This window comes from Schistocerca serialis, chromosome 1 (genome assembly GCF_023864345.2).
Source record: "Schistocerca serialis cubense isolate TAMUIC-IGC-003099 chromosome 1, iqSchSeri2.2, whole genome shotgun sequence".
In the NCBI taxonomy this organism is placed as follows: Eukaryota; Metazoa; Arthropoda; class Insecta; order Orthoptera; family Acrididae; genus Schistocerca; species Schistocerca serialis.
Window position 1 is genome coordinate 556,637,163 of NC_064638.1, and position 15,252 is coordinate 556,652,414.

Consider the following 15,252-nt stretch of genomic DNA (forward strand, 5'->3'; position numbering starts at 1 on the left):
AGAGATACGGAAACTTTTTTTTATAGAGGCAAAGCACTCATAGTGTGGAACTCTATGGACAAATGGGAAGTACATTTACGGTTGCTCCCATCAGCCACGGCGCCGAGAGTCAATTTGGTTTGTGTGAATAACACACCTTTTTCTTGTTAAGTACAACCATTCATAATGTAAAGCGTGGTGGTATAGTCACTCATTTGTTCAAAACTAGTTGTGTGCTCTAAAATTTATCGCTCATCTAAGGAAGTAACCTGTAATCTACTGCGGATTAATTATACTGAGTAGTCCTGAATCGCCTGTTCGTCGTAGTCAATACAAAACTTAATAGTCAAGTATTAAATGGCTTTATCAACACTATGAGACCAAGACTTCCAGTGTAGGATTCTGCCATACAATACACGATGAACAAATAAAGAAAAACCTTGAATGCAGCAGGAGTTATCTTCTATGGAACTAAATATTTTCAGAATCTTTATTTCAGTGGTGACAAGATAGAATATGTCATTCTACTTGTTCGTTTATGGCACTCTGAAGAGGGACGAACCAGAACACCATTATCTTGAATATGAGACAAATGGAACCTCCAAATTTGTGTCTACAGCTCAGACTGTGAAGCGTTATCCGCTTATTATAGATACTCAGTACAACATTCCCTTCCTTATTCATCGAGAAGGTATGGGACACAGAATTTTGGGAGAAATTTACGAAGTAGATGAGCGCATGATGAAAACTATAGACGAGCTGAAAAGTCATCCAAATTTATATTGTAGATTACAAGACAGTGTTCGTATTTTCGTTGAAGATGAAGAAGATGTAAAGAATATTCCTGTGATGAAATGCTGGATGTATTTCATAACTGATCTAAAGAGAGATGTAGGTCCAGTGATGCTTCGTTCGTACCATTCTGATGGTTATCATGGAAGACCATTTTTGCTGAGAGGATCCTGTGTAAATATGGAAGATGTGAAGCATCAGTTGCATTGTTGTTGCGGAAAAAGATACGAAGGGTCAGGGGATACCAACGCCTGTTCTTGTACATTATCCCCCATGTAATAAAATAAAAAATGTATCTTGAAGACGAACTTCAAATAGAAATGCTTGGCAACTATATTCGTTTTATACGTCTTCTCGACTTGTGATGACAATTTTTGGTTTCAAGATTTGAGAGGAAATTTATACGTTGATGCATTTCAATGCCTATACAGATTAGAACCCTTTGGCTTCGTATAATAGGCTACATACTGTAGCATTAACTTATATGATAGTCAAGTGTCGTGGATACATTATTAACAGGACTTAGCGTTACGATAGACATAATTACATAATATAGTTATGACCAATAATGCAGTACGGTTCACTGTAATACAGGTACTTTCTTTTACGATACCGGTATTTTACTGACAGAGATGCAAGATCTGCATCAGATAAAAGTACGCAGAACAGCGCCAAAGTGATTTAATGTTTATGTACCGTATTTAATAAAACAGTGGGTCCATAAAAATGCCATTAACTGGAAAATTACAACAGCTAACAACTGCCATGCATTAGTGGAGGCAAATCGTTTAAGACCGCGATAATCAAACGCGCTATAATTATACTTAAAAATGAGGGCACAACAGCAACTGCAGTTTTAAAACTAAATAAAACTTGACGGACATCATAAATAACAACTTAAAAAATCAGTCATATTTACTTACCGCCTCCAGAATTGAGAGTTCATTAAGCTCAAAATCAGTACCAGTAATTATATCACCGCCAGAATATAAACACCAATTTCCGCTCAGAAAATATTTACAATTTTTCTGCATCAAACGCAATTTACATATATTGTTAGGTTCAGAACACCTGTGCTCCTTCTCGTTTAGTTTATCTTCTTACAACATTTCTGAGAATAGCATACCGGTACACAAAACGTACACAGAAAAATAAATAGTCCAGTCACAACTGAAAAACCAACAGCAACCGTATACAACAAAATAGAGAAGTGCTCGATATTGACTAAATGAAAGGACTGTTTGAGAGGACACGTCCTGAGGCACCAAACAATCATCAATGTGATAAGGGGGGAGAGAGGGATTGTTGAAGGAGACTTAGGCTTGATTACTGTAAGATTAAACTGTATGTGGGTTGCTGTTAGTGTGGAATTATGAGGAGGCTCGTAGAGGATAAAGCATGGAAAGCTGCATCAAACCAGTCCTCTACCTTAAGAGCGCAACAACATGCTTCAGTGCTATAGAACAAGAAGTATTAACATACATACATCTGAGAGCCCATGTGCCAGGTTATTGTAGAAAATAGCCTACACTTTGAAAAACAATAAAAAAATCTGGAGGGGTGTACTATTACTGCACTGCACCCCCCCTCCTCCCCAAACAAAGCTGCTCATGATAAAAATATTTTGAAACTCATAAACAGTCTTCTCTTTTGATGTCATTCATTTTCAGTTCAAGGCAGTGAATGGATTTGATGTGTGGAGGATGAATCTTGAAGATGAATCTGGAAGATCAGCAGAATAGTATGTGGCTGACATAACATAATAGTTAACAAATTTGTTGTGATCAATGAAAATCTGTGCTAGATTGAGACTTGATGTCAGAGTTCCTGCTTATTGTAAGCAGTTGCCTAAATCATTTAGCTGTCTTCCAATATCCATCACAGTTGCAATAATAGACATTTCTTCATGGTGACTAGTTTGGGACCATCATGTCCATTTTCAAACCATAACCTTAGAGGTAAGTGTAAGCAACAGTCCACCAGTGTATGTGTGAGTAAACAAAAGTTTATTATTCATCACTAGAAATCATTATAAGAATAAAAAATGTTAAACTTCATGTGAGTATACAATTACTCCTGAGAAAAATTGTAGAAAATATACTGATTTTCTTAATGAGGGTAAGTGTTACCAGTATTGTATAGAATCAACTTCACTTAATGCACTATTGCACAATTTATTTATTGTTGAAACTTTGTTTTAGGAAAAGACTTGCTGCATTCGACTGGAAATAAAACACATTGTATGCTCATATGAAATTTGACATCTTGTACTCATTTAATGATTTCTATTGATGAATAACTCACATGTACATTGGTGGACTGTGTGATTACACTTATGCCTTTGACATGGTTGACCACAAGCTGCTGCTTATGAAACTCCATAAGTATGGGATTAGAGGTGTAGCCCAAAATTGATTCCATAGCTACCTTAGTCAAAGAAAGCAATATGTAGAAATAAGAAAATCAGAGACATTCAGGCACTGCAGGTCAGATATACTACATACTACAAATGGCGTCCCTCAGGGATCTGTCCTTGGCCCTGTTCTCTTCATATTGTTCATAAATGATCTCCCAGAACCCATACCAAATGCCAGCTTCTTTCTGTGTCAGGATGACACAAACATCCTGATAACCAGTAGAGGTGACACATTGCAAGATGCGGTTAATGAAACTACTTGTCATTTACAATTGTGGTTTGAAGCAAATAAACTACTCATAAATTCTCAAAAAACTGTAAGTATGAACTTCCATACTAGACAAAATCTAATCCCCTTCAATGCAGTTATAGTTATTGGCAAAGATGACATTATGAACAGGCAGGAGACCAAATTTCTTGGACTTACCATCAGTAACACACTAAATTGGAAACCACATATTGAGGCATTGTCGCAAAAGCTTAGTAAAACCTTCTATTTATTACGATCATTAAAAGACACAGCCAGTGTAGATACCTTGAAGCTGGTGTACCATGCCCTGTTTGAGTCTGTCTTGAGCTATGGAATAATATTCTGGGGAAAGAGCTTTGATTCTCTCACAATTTTCAAGTTACAAAAACAAGTACTAAGAATAATGAAATGTAAAAAAAGAACTGAACACTGTAAACCACTATTTCAACAGCTAAAAATTCTGCCACTGCCATGCCTCTATATATTGGAACTAGCTTGTTTTACAGTACAGCACTTGGACGCCCTCGACAGAAATGCAGACCTCTACACACGAAACCAGAAACAAAACACAGTTCAAATTATAGCCTACAACACAAAATTATATGCAAATGGTGTTAAATGTATGGACATTAAAATATACAACCACCTCCCAACAGACATAAAACCAAGCAAAAACCCAAAAATAATGAGAATTAAATTAAAGGAATTGCTACTAAATCACTGTTTCTATTCTGTACATGAATTTCTTGAAACAAAATTTTAATTACTTGCAATAAGCTGTTTATTCAGTTGTAGATGTTTCTACTTAGTAAGATAATTTAATTATTGTATCTTATCTAAATTCTGTCTGTATATATGTATTCTGCTATGTGAACTATGTACCACAATATTTTAATTACTTGTAATAAGCTGTATATTCACTTGTAGATATTTCTACTTAGTAAGATAATTTAATTATTGTTTGTTACTCATATTCTGTCTGTATCTCTTATATGTACTCTGCTATGTGCAGTATGCACCACCATCATCTCTCATCACACACCACCTTTTTTATATTTTGTCTGTATATCTTATATGTATTCTGCTATGTGAGTTGTGTGCCACTACTGTCATCTCTCGTCATATATCATCTGAACATAATTTTTCAAATTGACTTGTCCTATATCATATCATATCATATCAGCCAGGAAGAATGTAGCACTGAAAGCACATGTGAAATGTTATAGAAGCCTGTACAAGAAAGTATTAATTGCAGCTAAGAAGCTTGATAATGATTCATATATTGAGAAAGGTAACAACAAAATGAAGTCAACTTGGGAGGTAATAAATAAAAATATAGGTAGACACAAAAGAAAAGATAACAGCTTTGTCATTAAAAGTGGGGGTAAAATTGTTAAGGACCCACTTCAGATTGCCAACATATTTAACAAACATTTCACAAATATAGCCATAAATTTAATCAAAACTAAATGCAATTCCGATAGCAAGCTAAAAATCCCCATGAATAACATGACAATGTTCCTTTATCCAGTAACTGAATCAGAGGTACTAAATGCTGTAAATAAGTTAAAAAATAAAATGTCATGTGGGTGTGATGGGATTCCTGACAAAGTCATTAAGCAAAGTGCAAGAAACATAGCCTCACATCTCACTGAAATTATAAATGAATCTTTTAAGACAGGGGTGTTTCCATCAAAACTTAAAATGTCAACTATAAAGCCACTTTACAAGAACAGTGATAAATATGATGTTAGTAACATCAGGCCTTTATCAATGTTGTCAGGTACCTCAAAAATAATAGAAAGGATAATGTATCATAGACTATACAAATTTCTTATGAAGAATAGAATATTGGTTAATGCGCAAAATGGTTTCTGTAAAAATAAATCAACTGAAACGCCATCTTCAATTTTTTGCAACTTGTTCTAAATTCCATAAATAGAAAGGAATTAAATTGTGGATTGTTTTTAGACTTATCAAAGGCCTTTGATGTCATCGACCATAAGTTACTGCTCAGGAAGTTATATGCCTATGGATACGTGGAGTTGCCCACAAATGGTTTGAATCATATCTGTTGGACAGGTATCAGAAGGTGGAGATAAGCCATGCAGATAGGACATATTCATCAAGATTCGAGAGAGTTTTGTACAGAGTACCCCAGGGATCTGTATTAGGGCCATTACTGTTTTTAATATTTATCAATGATCTACCAAGTCAACTATCTGAAGCAGAGGCAGTACTGTTTGCTGACGATACAAGTTTGTTTGTTAAAGCAAATAGTGAAGCTGACTTACAGGAAAAAGTCACATTAGCAACAGATGAAGCAGACAGATGGTTTAATGAAAACAGACTCATTGTGAATGCCAAAAAGCAACGTGGATCAACTTCAGACATATTACAAATAAAATAAAAACTAACCTTACAGTAGAACTGGGTAAGTGTAAGATTGAACAAGCATCATACACTAAATTCTTGGGAGTATGGTTTGATGAACACTTAAGATGGGAAAAGCATGTAATATCATTGAACAAAAAATTAAGTCAAACATGTTATATACTTAGAATGTTTAAAAGCTCATGTAATATTAAAACAGTGTTATGTGTTTATTTCTCATTCATGCACAGTTTATTAAGATATGGTGTACAGTTCTGGGGGAACAACAGTCTAACAAAACATTTATATAGACTACAAAAGAAGGTAGTCAGAATAATAAAAGGTATAGGATATAGAGACTCTTGTAGGCATCTTTCAAAGAATTAAAAATCATGACACTACCATCCTTATACATATATGAAAGCATATGTTTCTTAAAAGAACACGAGGAATTTTCTACATTAAACAGGGAATTTCACAACTATGAAACAAGGAATAGGAATGATTTCCATAGAGAAATTCATAAAACAGCTATGCATCACAAAAGTGTACTATACCACCCCAAAATCCTCTACAGTGCTCTCCCCAAAGAACTAAAAATAATACCAAAACTGCACATATTTAAAAGAGAATTAAAAAACATGTTATTGAGCAATAGTTTTTACAGTACTGAAGAGTTTATGAATCATTAACAATAAAAGTGCAGTTAATATTTCCCTGCCATAATAAATATGTGTAATTGCTCACATTTAAATACTTGCTGTCTCTATGGAAGTGTGAAACAGTGTTAATGCAAGAATGGAAATAATCTTTGTTGTGAGAATCACGAGCTTTTTTTTTTTTTTTTTTTTTTTTTGTTATCCTACTTGTATATTTTTATGTTAATGTTCTTATAGTTCTATTAAAATTATAATGTCTAAGTGACAAGTAAATTCAATTATAAATTTTCATGTACATGTATTTTAAATTGTAATGTTTATTGACAAGTCCTATGTCATTTTGATGATGTACCACAAGGACGCTAATAAATTGAATTGAATTGAATTGATGTGCTTTGCTGTACAAATTGTATGATCTACAGGACCAATAATAAATTAAATCAAATCAAATCAAATTTTGGTCTGAAAATGGATGTGATGGCCCAAAACATATCACCCAAAGAAAGACTATTTTTGCAACTGTCATGGATATTGGAAGAAAATGAAATATATTTAAAAGACTGTACAAAATTAAGTGACTGTAATTCAGACTTAACAGCACTGCATTGGGAAGCAAGAAGGAAAATGACAATAAGTCAAGTGCCAGAACATTAAAACAATGGTAATAATAATAATACGATTTAGTACATTAAATTCTCACAAGGCTGTTTAGCATTACCAGATTTGAGAGAAGATATTATTTTGGGACTGGAATGGATTATTAAGTCAAGGTGGTATTTACAAGTCCTACAACCAGAATTTCTTTAATAACAAAAACAGTTATTCAAAATTGTGCAACTAGGAATAGTCAGACGAGAGGGTAACTCATACTTTAGACAGGGGATGTGCTGTTTGGTGAGCAAGGTAGTAGAACTGTAGAGGCCAAATTAGAAGTGGCTGAAAGTTTACATGTGGGGTGGAAAATAAAACTGAAGGAAATACTGTGTGAATATTATGATGTATTTTATGAAATACCAGGGAAGTTAGAAATTAAGAGTTCAGGTTAAAGCTGAAGCTGTAACAACCTATCTTTATAAATTCACAGGGTACTTCTTTTTCAGAACCAGAAGTGGTAGAGCGATAGTTGCAAAAAGTGAAAAGCTAGAGGATAGGACAGGGGAACAGTAGTAAATTCAGCAAACCTCTTGTTGTTGATTTTTTAAAAAAGACAGGGGCATAAGGCTTGTTGTTGATTCTAGATATTGCAATAAATTTTTACAGAGAGCAATTAATCATCATGAGAATACTGATGAATTGTTGTACAAATTTGAACATGTTAAATTCATGACTACTTTAGATCTTACTTCTGGATTTCACCAAACTCCTCTTGAACATGGTTCTAGAAAATAAACTGCTTATCTGTAATAGGGGTAAATGTTAGCAATATTGTATGGATTCAGTTGTACTTAATGTATCTGTTGCTGAATTTATTTGTGGTTAAAACTCTGATTTACGAAATTTTTTGCTTGCTAAATTAACTGTTTGTGTAGATGATAATTTAATTTCAGGGAAAAATGGGAAGGAACATATTGCATTGTTAAAGAAAGTCTATAAAATTTTAGGAAAAGAGATCAATTTCTAAAATTTGATTGTAAATTAGTTGTGAAAAATCTTAAGTATCTATGGCACAGCATTTCAGAGAATGGAATTTCGTCTGACAAAGAAAAACATTAGGGCCATTTTAAAATTTCTCATTCCAAAAACTAAAAAGCAATTGAAATCATTCTTTGGGTTCTGTAGATTGTATGGGAAATTTCTTAAAGAAATAAAAAATAGTTGCCAGTAGGCTTTTGAAGAGATCAGGAAAATTGTATACAGGCGAGCTTTATCAATGCATTTTTACCTTATGACTGATAGCAGTGACACAGGTGTAGGAACATATTTATTTCAGAGGAAAGATGTTGATGTGAATGTTCAACACAGATTCATAGCATTTGCCAAAGAGCTTTGTAAGGTCTTCAGAAATGTACAGCAAACGATTTTTAGCTATATAATGAGCTTTCAACAAATTTAAGAATTATTTATTGGATCATTAAATCATAGTTTACTCAGATCACAAAGCACTGTGTTGTTCTTGAGAGAGTGTAAACTCTATCACAGTGGACTTACTAGGTGGATATCATTTCTCATTTTTTTGCTTCACAGTTATTTAAAATCTTTCAAATCTCCATAATACATTGGTGTAAGAATGGTGTTTCCTATAGTTTCAGTTCTTTGCGGTTATTGTTACACTTGAACATATAAACAAGTATCAACTTCTAGACAATCACAAGCAATTTCCTATAGATCTCTGTTGAACATCAGGGGCATGTTATCAATGATGGATGTATACCAGCTTCATCTTTATCTCACCAGTCTTCTCCAAAAACAGTTTTACTAGTTTTCAATGAATCGTCAACATCTTTTTTCTTGTCATCTGAGATTGGATGTTTGAGAAGTACTTCAGCTCTTGGTTTCAGAAGAGACTTCCTCTCTTGTACATCTTGCTGGGAGTAGCAGAATGCTGTTGCCTCCACTTCAGTATGAATGTTTCCCATAGCTTTGTTCTTGTATATGAAAATTCATTTCATTTCACTTGTGTGGTATAAATTCATAGGCCTTTAGACAGGAATTTTACGTCTACCTCTCTCTAATCTTCACTAAGGTTTCTTATTTCACCCACTGATTAGTAGACTTCATTATATTCCTCTTTTTTTTACAATTATTGACCTTTTTCATAGAAGTTTCTCTATTCTTTCAAAAATGCGGTCAGCAGTTAAGTAACTGTGTCTCAAACTGAAAATTAGAGATTAATTTCTTCAACAGAACAATCATGTCTTCCAAGAAATTGCGTGAGGGTATGATGAATGATATTGTTCTTGTTTTGTGCCACACACCCATCACAGAAAAGTTTAACCTCAGTAATTTGTTTAAAGTCAACAGATTCTTAAAAATGCAACAAGGCAGAAGCCACTTCTGCTGCACCACATGTTGCCAACTATTCCACCCATGTATTAAATACAGGATCCACTGATTTCACATTGACAATGCACAAACAGGAAAAAAATTTGTTGATGCTCTTCAAGGGTATGCAACTAGATTTCATTGTCCTGATGACACAATATTTTGATGGTCTAATTTACAATCATGCAGGAACTGAGGTAATATCAGATATGGTGGCTCATTTATACCCTGGTAACAGGTGATGCATGTACACAAGAAGTGAAAGAGTTGCCTCTGCGAAGTGAATAATTGCAGCAGCACCACTGGTAGAAACTAACAAAAGTGATGAATCACAAATTTAGGTCGAGCCAGTCTAAAACCAGACCTTTACTGTTTTATATCTGATAAAAAAGGATGCTACAACTAGCAATTTGAACCATCATGTGAACCAACAATGGACACTTGTAAATCAGTTGCTTTTTTACCCTTTGTGGGGAGTATTTCTTCTAAACTTTCATGAATCCGCAGTACGATATTAAGCATCCTTTTGCCTTTGGCCAAAACTAGAGAGTTCAAGATGATTTGGGATTGAGGAAGCCAAGGGTATAAAAAATTCCCTGTACTGTGGAAGGCTTGTGTTGGCCAGATTGTTTATATAGTTCATGACCGATGTATGGCATTTTGACTTCATACACACATCTAAAAAAACTGCCATCGCGGAACATTGTCTCAATGAAGGGCAGTCATTTAAAGAGATGCAAATTATTAAATTATTGCTCTGACTTCCCATTACTGGAACTATGTAGTTAAGGAATCCATTGAAATAAGATTATTCTATGACATTATTAATAGAGGTAAAAATTTTTCCTTAAGCAAGATGTGCTATCCTATTTTATCACATATGACACAAAAATGGTCTGGTTTTTGACTGAATGCATCTTAATTTGCAATTCATCACTTTTGTTAGCTTCCAATGCTGGTGGTGCTGCAATTCTTCACTTCAGAGAGGGCATCCTTTCCATTTCTCTCACACACAATGCAACTTGTTCCCAGAATATAAAGAGCCACTGTATCTGATTTTACCTCAATTCCAGCATGATTGTGCATCTGCAATCTCTGCTCAAGATATCAGTCAGTTGGAGCACCAAAATATCGTGTCATCAGGATGATGAAATCTGGCCACATAGCCATGAAGAGCATGAACATTTATTATGCCAGAAAAATCTTCGCAATCAGAGTAAAGAAATTATCTCCCATGAGTAAAATGCTTCTTGTCCTGGACTCTTGGACAACGGTTGCACCCATTCTGGGGCAAAACATATCTCTGCTCATTCTCTTCCCTTAAAATTTTGTAGAAAGCGTTTGGTTTTTTCTTATGAACTCTTTTCTGTGTGATAAGTTCACCTTTTTCTTCTTTGAAACCACCTTCATTTTACTGTTGATTCTTGCAAAGAAACTGCAAAAATCAGATGCAAGCTTTCTATATTATATTCATCCATGAATATTCTGTGGAACTTACATACAGACATTCTGTTGTCATTAGACACAGGTTTGTTATACAGTACACTTATCTGTTTTATATTTAGTTAATTGTTCAGATGAAGCCATTGTGATTTTTGTCTGTTGTTGTGACTTCCACCGCAATGCAAATTGTCTAACACTGTTCCTCTTCTTTGTAGATTTGTAACTGTCGTGATCACTCCTTTTATCACTTTGACTTCTTTTTTTCCACTTTGCCATTCAGCTGAGTAACATTCATGAAAAATTTCTTACACACTTGGATATATCTTGCAATTAGTGGAAAGAGTGTAATTAACATTAAAGTTCTGGGGTTTATTTTCCCATGAATTATTTAGAGATCATTTCTGTTGAACAGTTTTTAATGACATCATTTGTACTACCATTCTCTCTTGAACTGCTTTGTCTGAGGTTGGTAAATTAACTGTCTAAGGTGCTACACATCTTGTGAGTGTATTTTAAAACTGTTCTGTTTGTTTTTATGTGAACACGCATGAAAAGAGTGAAAGCTGGTTGGTGCAACATGCAACATACATCTACATCTACATCTACATCCATACTTCACAAGCCACCTGACAGTGTGTGGCGGACGGTACCTTGAGTACCTCTATCGGTTCTCCCTTCTATTCCAGTCTCGTATTGTTCGTGGAAAGAAGGATTGTCGGTATGCCTCTGTGTGGGCTCTAATCTCTCTGATTTTATCCTCATGGTCTCTTCGCGAGATATACGTAGGAGGGAGCAATATACTGCTTGACTCTTCGGTGAAGGTATGTTCTCGAAACTTTGACAAAAGCCCGTACCAAGCTACTGAGCGTCTCTCCTGCAGAGTCTTGCCCACAAATGGTTTGAATCATATCTGTTGGACAGGTATCAGAAGGTGGAGATAAGCCATGCAGATAGGACATATTCATCAAGATTCGAGAGAGTTTTGTACAGAGTACCCCAGGGATCTGTATTAGGGCCATTACTGTTTTTAATATTTATCAATGATCTACCAAGTCAACTATCTGAAGCAGAGGCAGTACTGTTTGCTGACGATACAAGTTTGTTTGTTAAAGCAAATAGTGAAGCTGACTTACAGGAAAAAGTCACATTAGCAACAGATGAAGCAGACAGATGGTTTAATGAAAACAGACTCATTGTGAATGCCAAAAAGCAACGTGGATCAACTTCAGACATATTACAAATAAAATAAAAACTAACCTTACAGTAGAACTGGGTAAGTGTAAGATTGAACAAGCATCATACACTAAATTCTTGGGAGTATGGTTTGATGAACACTTAAGATGGGAAAAGCATGTAATATCATTGAACAAAAAATTAAGTCAAACATGTTATATACTTAGAATGTTTAAAAGCTCATGTAATATTAAAACAGTGTTATGTGTTTATTTCTCATTCATGCACAGTTTATTAAGATATGGTGTACAGTTCTGGGGGAACAACAGTCTAACAAAACATTTATATAGACTACAAAAGAAGGTAGTCAGAATAATAAAAGGTATAGGATATAGAGACTCTTGTAGGCATCTTTCAAAGAATTAAAAATCATGACACTACCATCCTTATACATATATGAAAGCATATGTTTCTTAAAAGAACACGAGGAATTTTCTACATTAAACAGGGAATTTCACAACTATGAAACAAGGAATAGGAATGATTTCCATAGAGAAATTCATAAAACAGCTATGCATCACAAAAGTGTACTATACCACCCCAAAATCCTCTACAGTGCTCTCCCCAAAGAACTAAAAATAATACCAAAACTGCACATATTTAAAAGAGAATTAAAAAACATGTTATTGAGCAATAGTTTTTACAGTACTGAAGAGTTTATGAATCATTAACAATAAAAGTGCAGTTAATATTTCCCTGCCATAATAAATATGTGTAATTGCTCACATTTAAATACTTGCTGTCTCTATGGAAGTGTGAAACAGTGTTAATGCAAGAATGGAAATAATCTTTGTTGTGAGAATCACGAGCTTTTTTTTTTTTTTTTTTTTTTTTTTGTTATCCTACTTGTATATTTTTATGTTAATGTTCTTATAGTTCTATTAAAATTATAATGTCTAAGTGACAAGTAAATTCAATTATAAATTTTCATGTACATGTATTTTAAATTGTAATGTTTATTGACAAGTCCTATGTCATTTTGATGATGTACCACAAGGACGCTAATAAATTGAATTGAATTGAATTGATGTGCTTTGCTGTACAAATTGTATGATCTACAGGACCAATAATAAATTAAATCAAATCAAATCAAATTTTGGTCTGAAAATGGATGTGATGGCCCAAAACATATCACCCAAAGAAAGACTATTTTTGCAACTGTCATGGATATTGGAAGAAAATGAAATATATTTAAAAGACTGTACAAAATTAAGTGACTGTAATTCAGACTTAACAGCACTGCATTGGGAAGCAAGAAGGAAAATGACAATAAGTCAAGTGCCAGAACATTAAAACAATGGTAATAATAATAATACGATTTAGTACATTAAATTCTCACAAGGCTGTTTAGCATTACCAGATTTGAGAGAAGATATTATTTTGGGACTGGAATGGATTATTAAGTCAAGGTGGTATTTACAAGTCCTACAACCAGAATTTCTTTAATAACAAAAACAGTTATTCAAAATTGTGCAACTAGGAATAGTCAGACGAGAGGGTAACTCATACTTTAGACAGGGGATGTGCTGTTTGGTGAGCAAGGTAGTAGAACTGTAGAGGCCAAATTAGAAGTGGCTGAAAGTTTACATGTGGGGTGGAAAATAAAACTGAAGGAAATACTGTGTGAATATTATGATGTATTTTATGAAATACCAGGGAAGTTAGAAATTAAGAGTTCAGGTTAAAGCTGAAGCTGTAACAACCTATCTTTATAAATTCACAGGGTACTTCTTTTTCAGAACCAGAAGTGGTAGAGCGATAGTTGCAAAAAGTGAAAAGCTAGAGGATAGGACAGGGGAACAGTAGTAAATTCAGCAAACCTCTTGTTGTTGATTTTTTAAAAAAGACAGGGGCATAAGGCTTGTTGTTGATTCTAGATATTGCAATAAATTTTTACAGAGAGCAATTAATCATCATGAGAATACTGATGAATTGTTGTACAAATTTGAACATGTTAAATTCATGACTACTTTAGATCTTACTTCTGGATTTCACCAAACTCCTCTTGAACATGGTTCTAGAAAATAAACTGCTTATCTGTAATAGGGGTAAATGTTAGCAATATTGTATGGATTCAGTTGTACTTAATGTATCTGTTGCTGAATTTATTTGTGGTTAAAACTCTGATTTACGAAATTTTTTGCTTGCTAAATTAACTGTTTGTGTAGATGATAATTTAATTTCAGGGAAAAATGGGAAGGAACATATTGCATTGTTAAAGAAAGTCTATAAAATTTTAGGAAAAGAGATCAATTTCTAAAATTTGATTGTAAATTAGTTGTGAAAAATCTTAAGTATCTATGGCACAGCATTTCAGAGAATGGAATTTCGTCTGACAAAGAAAAACATTAGGGCCATTTTAAAATTTCTCATTCCAAAAACTAAAAAGCAATTGAAATCATTCTTTGGGTTCTGTAGATTGTATGGGAAATTTCTTAAAGAAATAAAAAATAGTTGCCAGTAGGCTTTTGAAGAGATCAGGAAAATTGTATACAGGCGAGCTTTATCAATGCATTTTTACCTTATGACTGATAGCAGTGACACAGGTGTAGGAACATATTTATTTCAGAGGAAAGATGTTGATGTGAATGTTCAACACAGATTCATAGCATTTGCCAAAGAGCTTTGTAAGGTCTTCAGAAATGTACAGCAAACGATTTTTAGCTATATAATGAGCTTTCAACAAATTTAAGAATTATTTATTGGATCATTAAATCATAGTTTACTCAGATCACAAAGCACTGTGTTGTTCTTGAGAGAGTGTAAACTCTATCACAGTGGACTTACTAGGTGGATATCATTTCTCATTTTTTTGCTTCACAGTTATTTAAAATCTTTCAAATCTCCATAATACATTGGTGTAAGAATGGTGTTTCCTATAGTTTCAGTTCTTTGCGGTTATTGTTACACTTGAACATATAAACAAGTATCAACTTCTAGACAATCACAAGCAATTTCCTATAGATCTCTGTTGAACATCAGGGGCATGTTATCAATGATGGATGTATACCAGCTTCATCTTTATCTCACCAGTCTTCTCCAAAAACAGTTTTACTAGTTTTCAATGAATCGTCAACATCTTTTTTCTTGTCATCTGAGATTGGATGTTTGAGAAGTACTTCAGC

The 15,252-nt window shown here is 34.0% G+C and overlaps 1 protein-coding gene across 1 annotated transcript; it reads left to right on the top strand.

Annotated features, from left to right (window-relative positions):
* Positions 1-495: 495 nt before the first annotated feature.
* On the top strand, positions 496-1,227 carry LOC126415166 (putative gamma-glutamylcyclotransferase CG2811). Its single transcript, XM_050083413.1, has 2 exons — positions 496-870; positions 1,090-1,227. The coding sequence occupies exons 1-2, from the start codon at positions 496-498 to the stop codon at positions 1,225-1,227; spliced, it is 513 nt and encodes a 170-aa protein (XP_049939370.1).
* Positions 1,228-15,252: the final 14,025 nt, after the last annotated feature.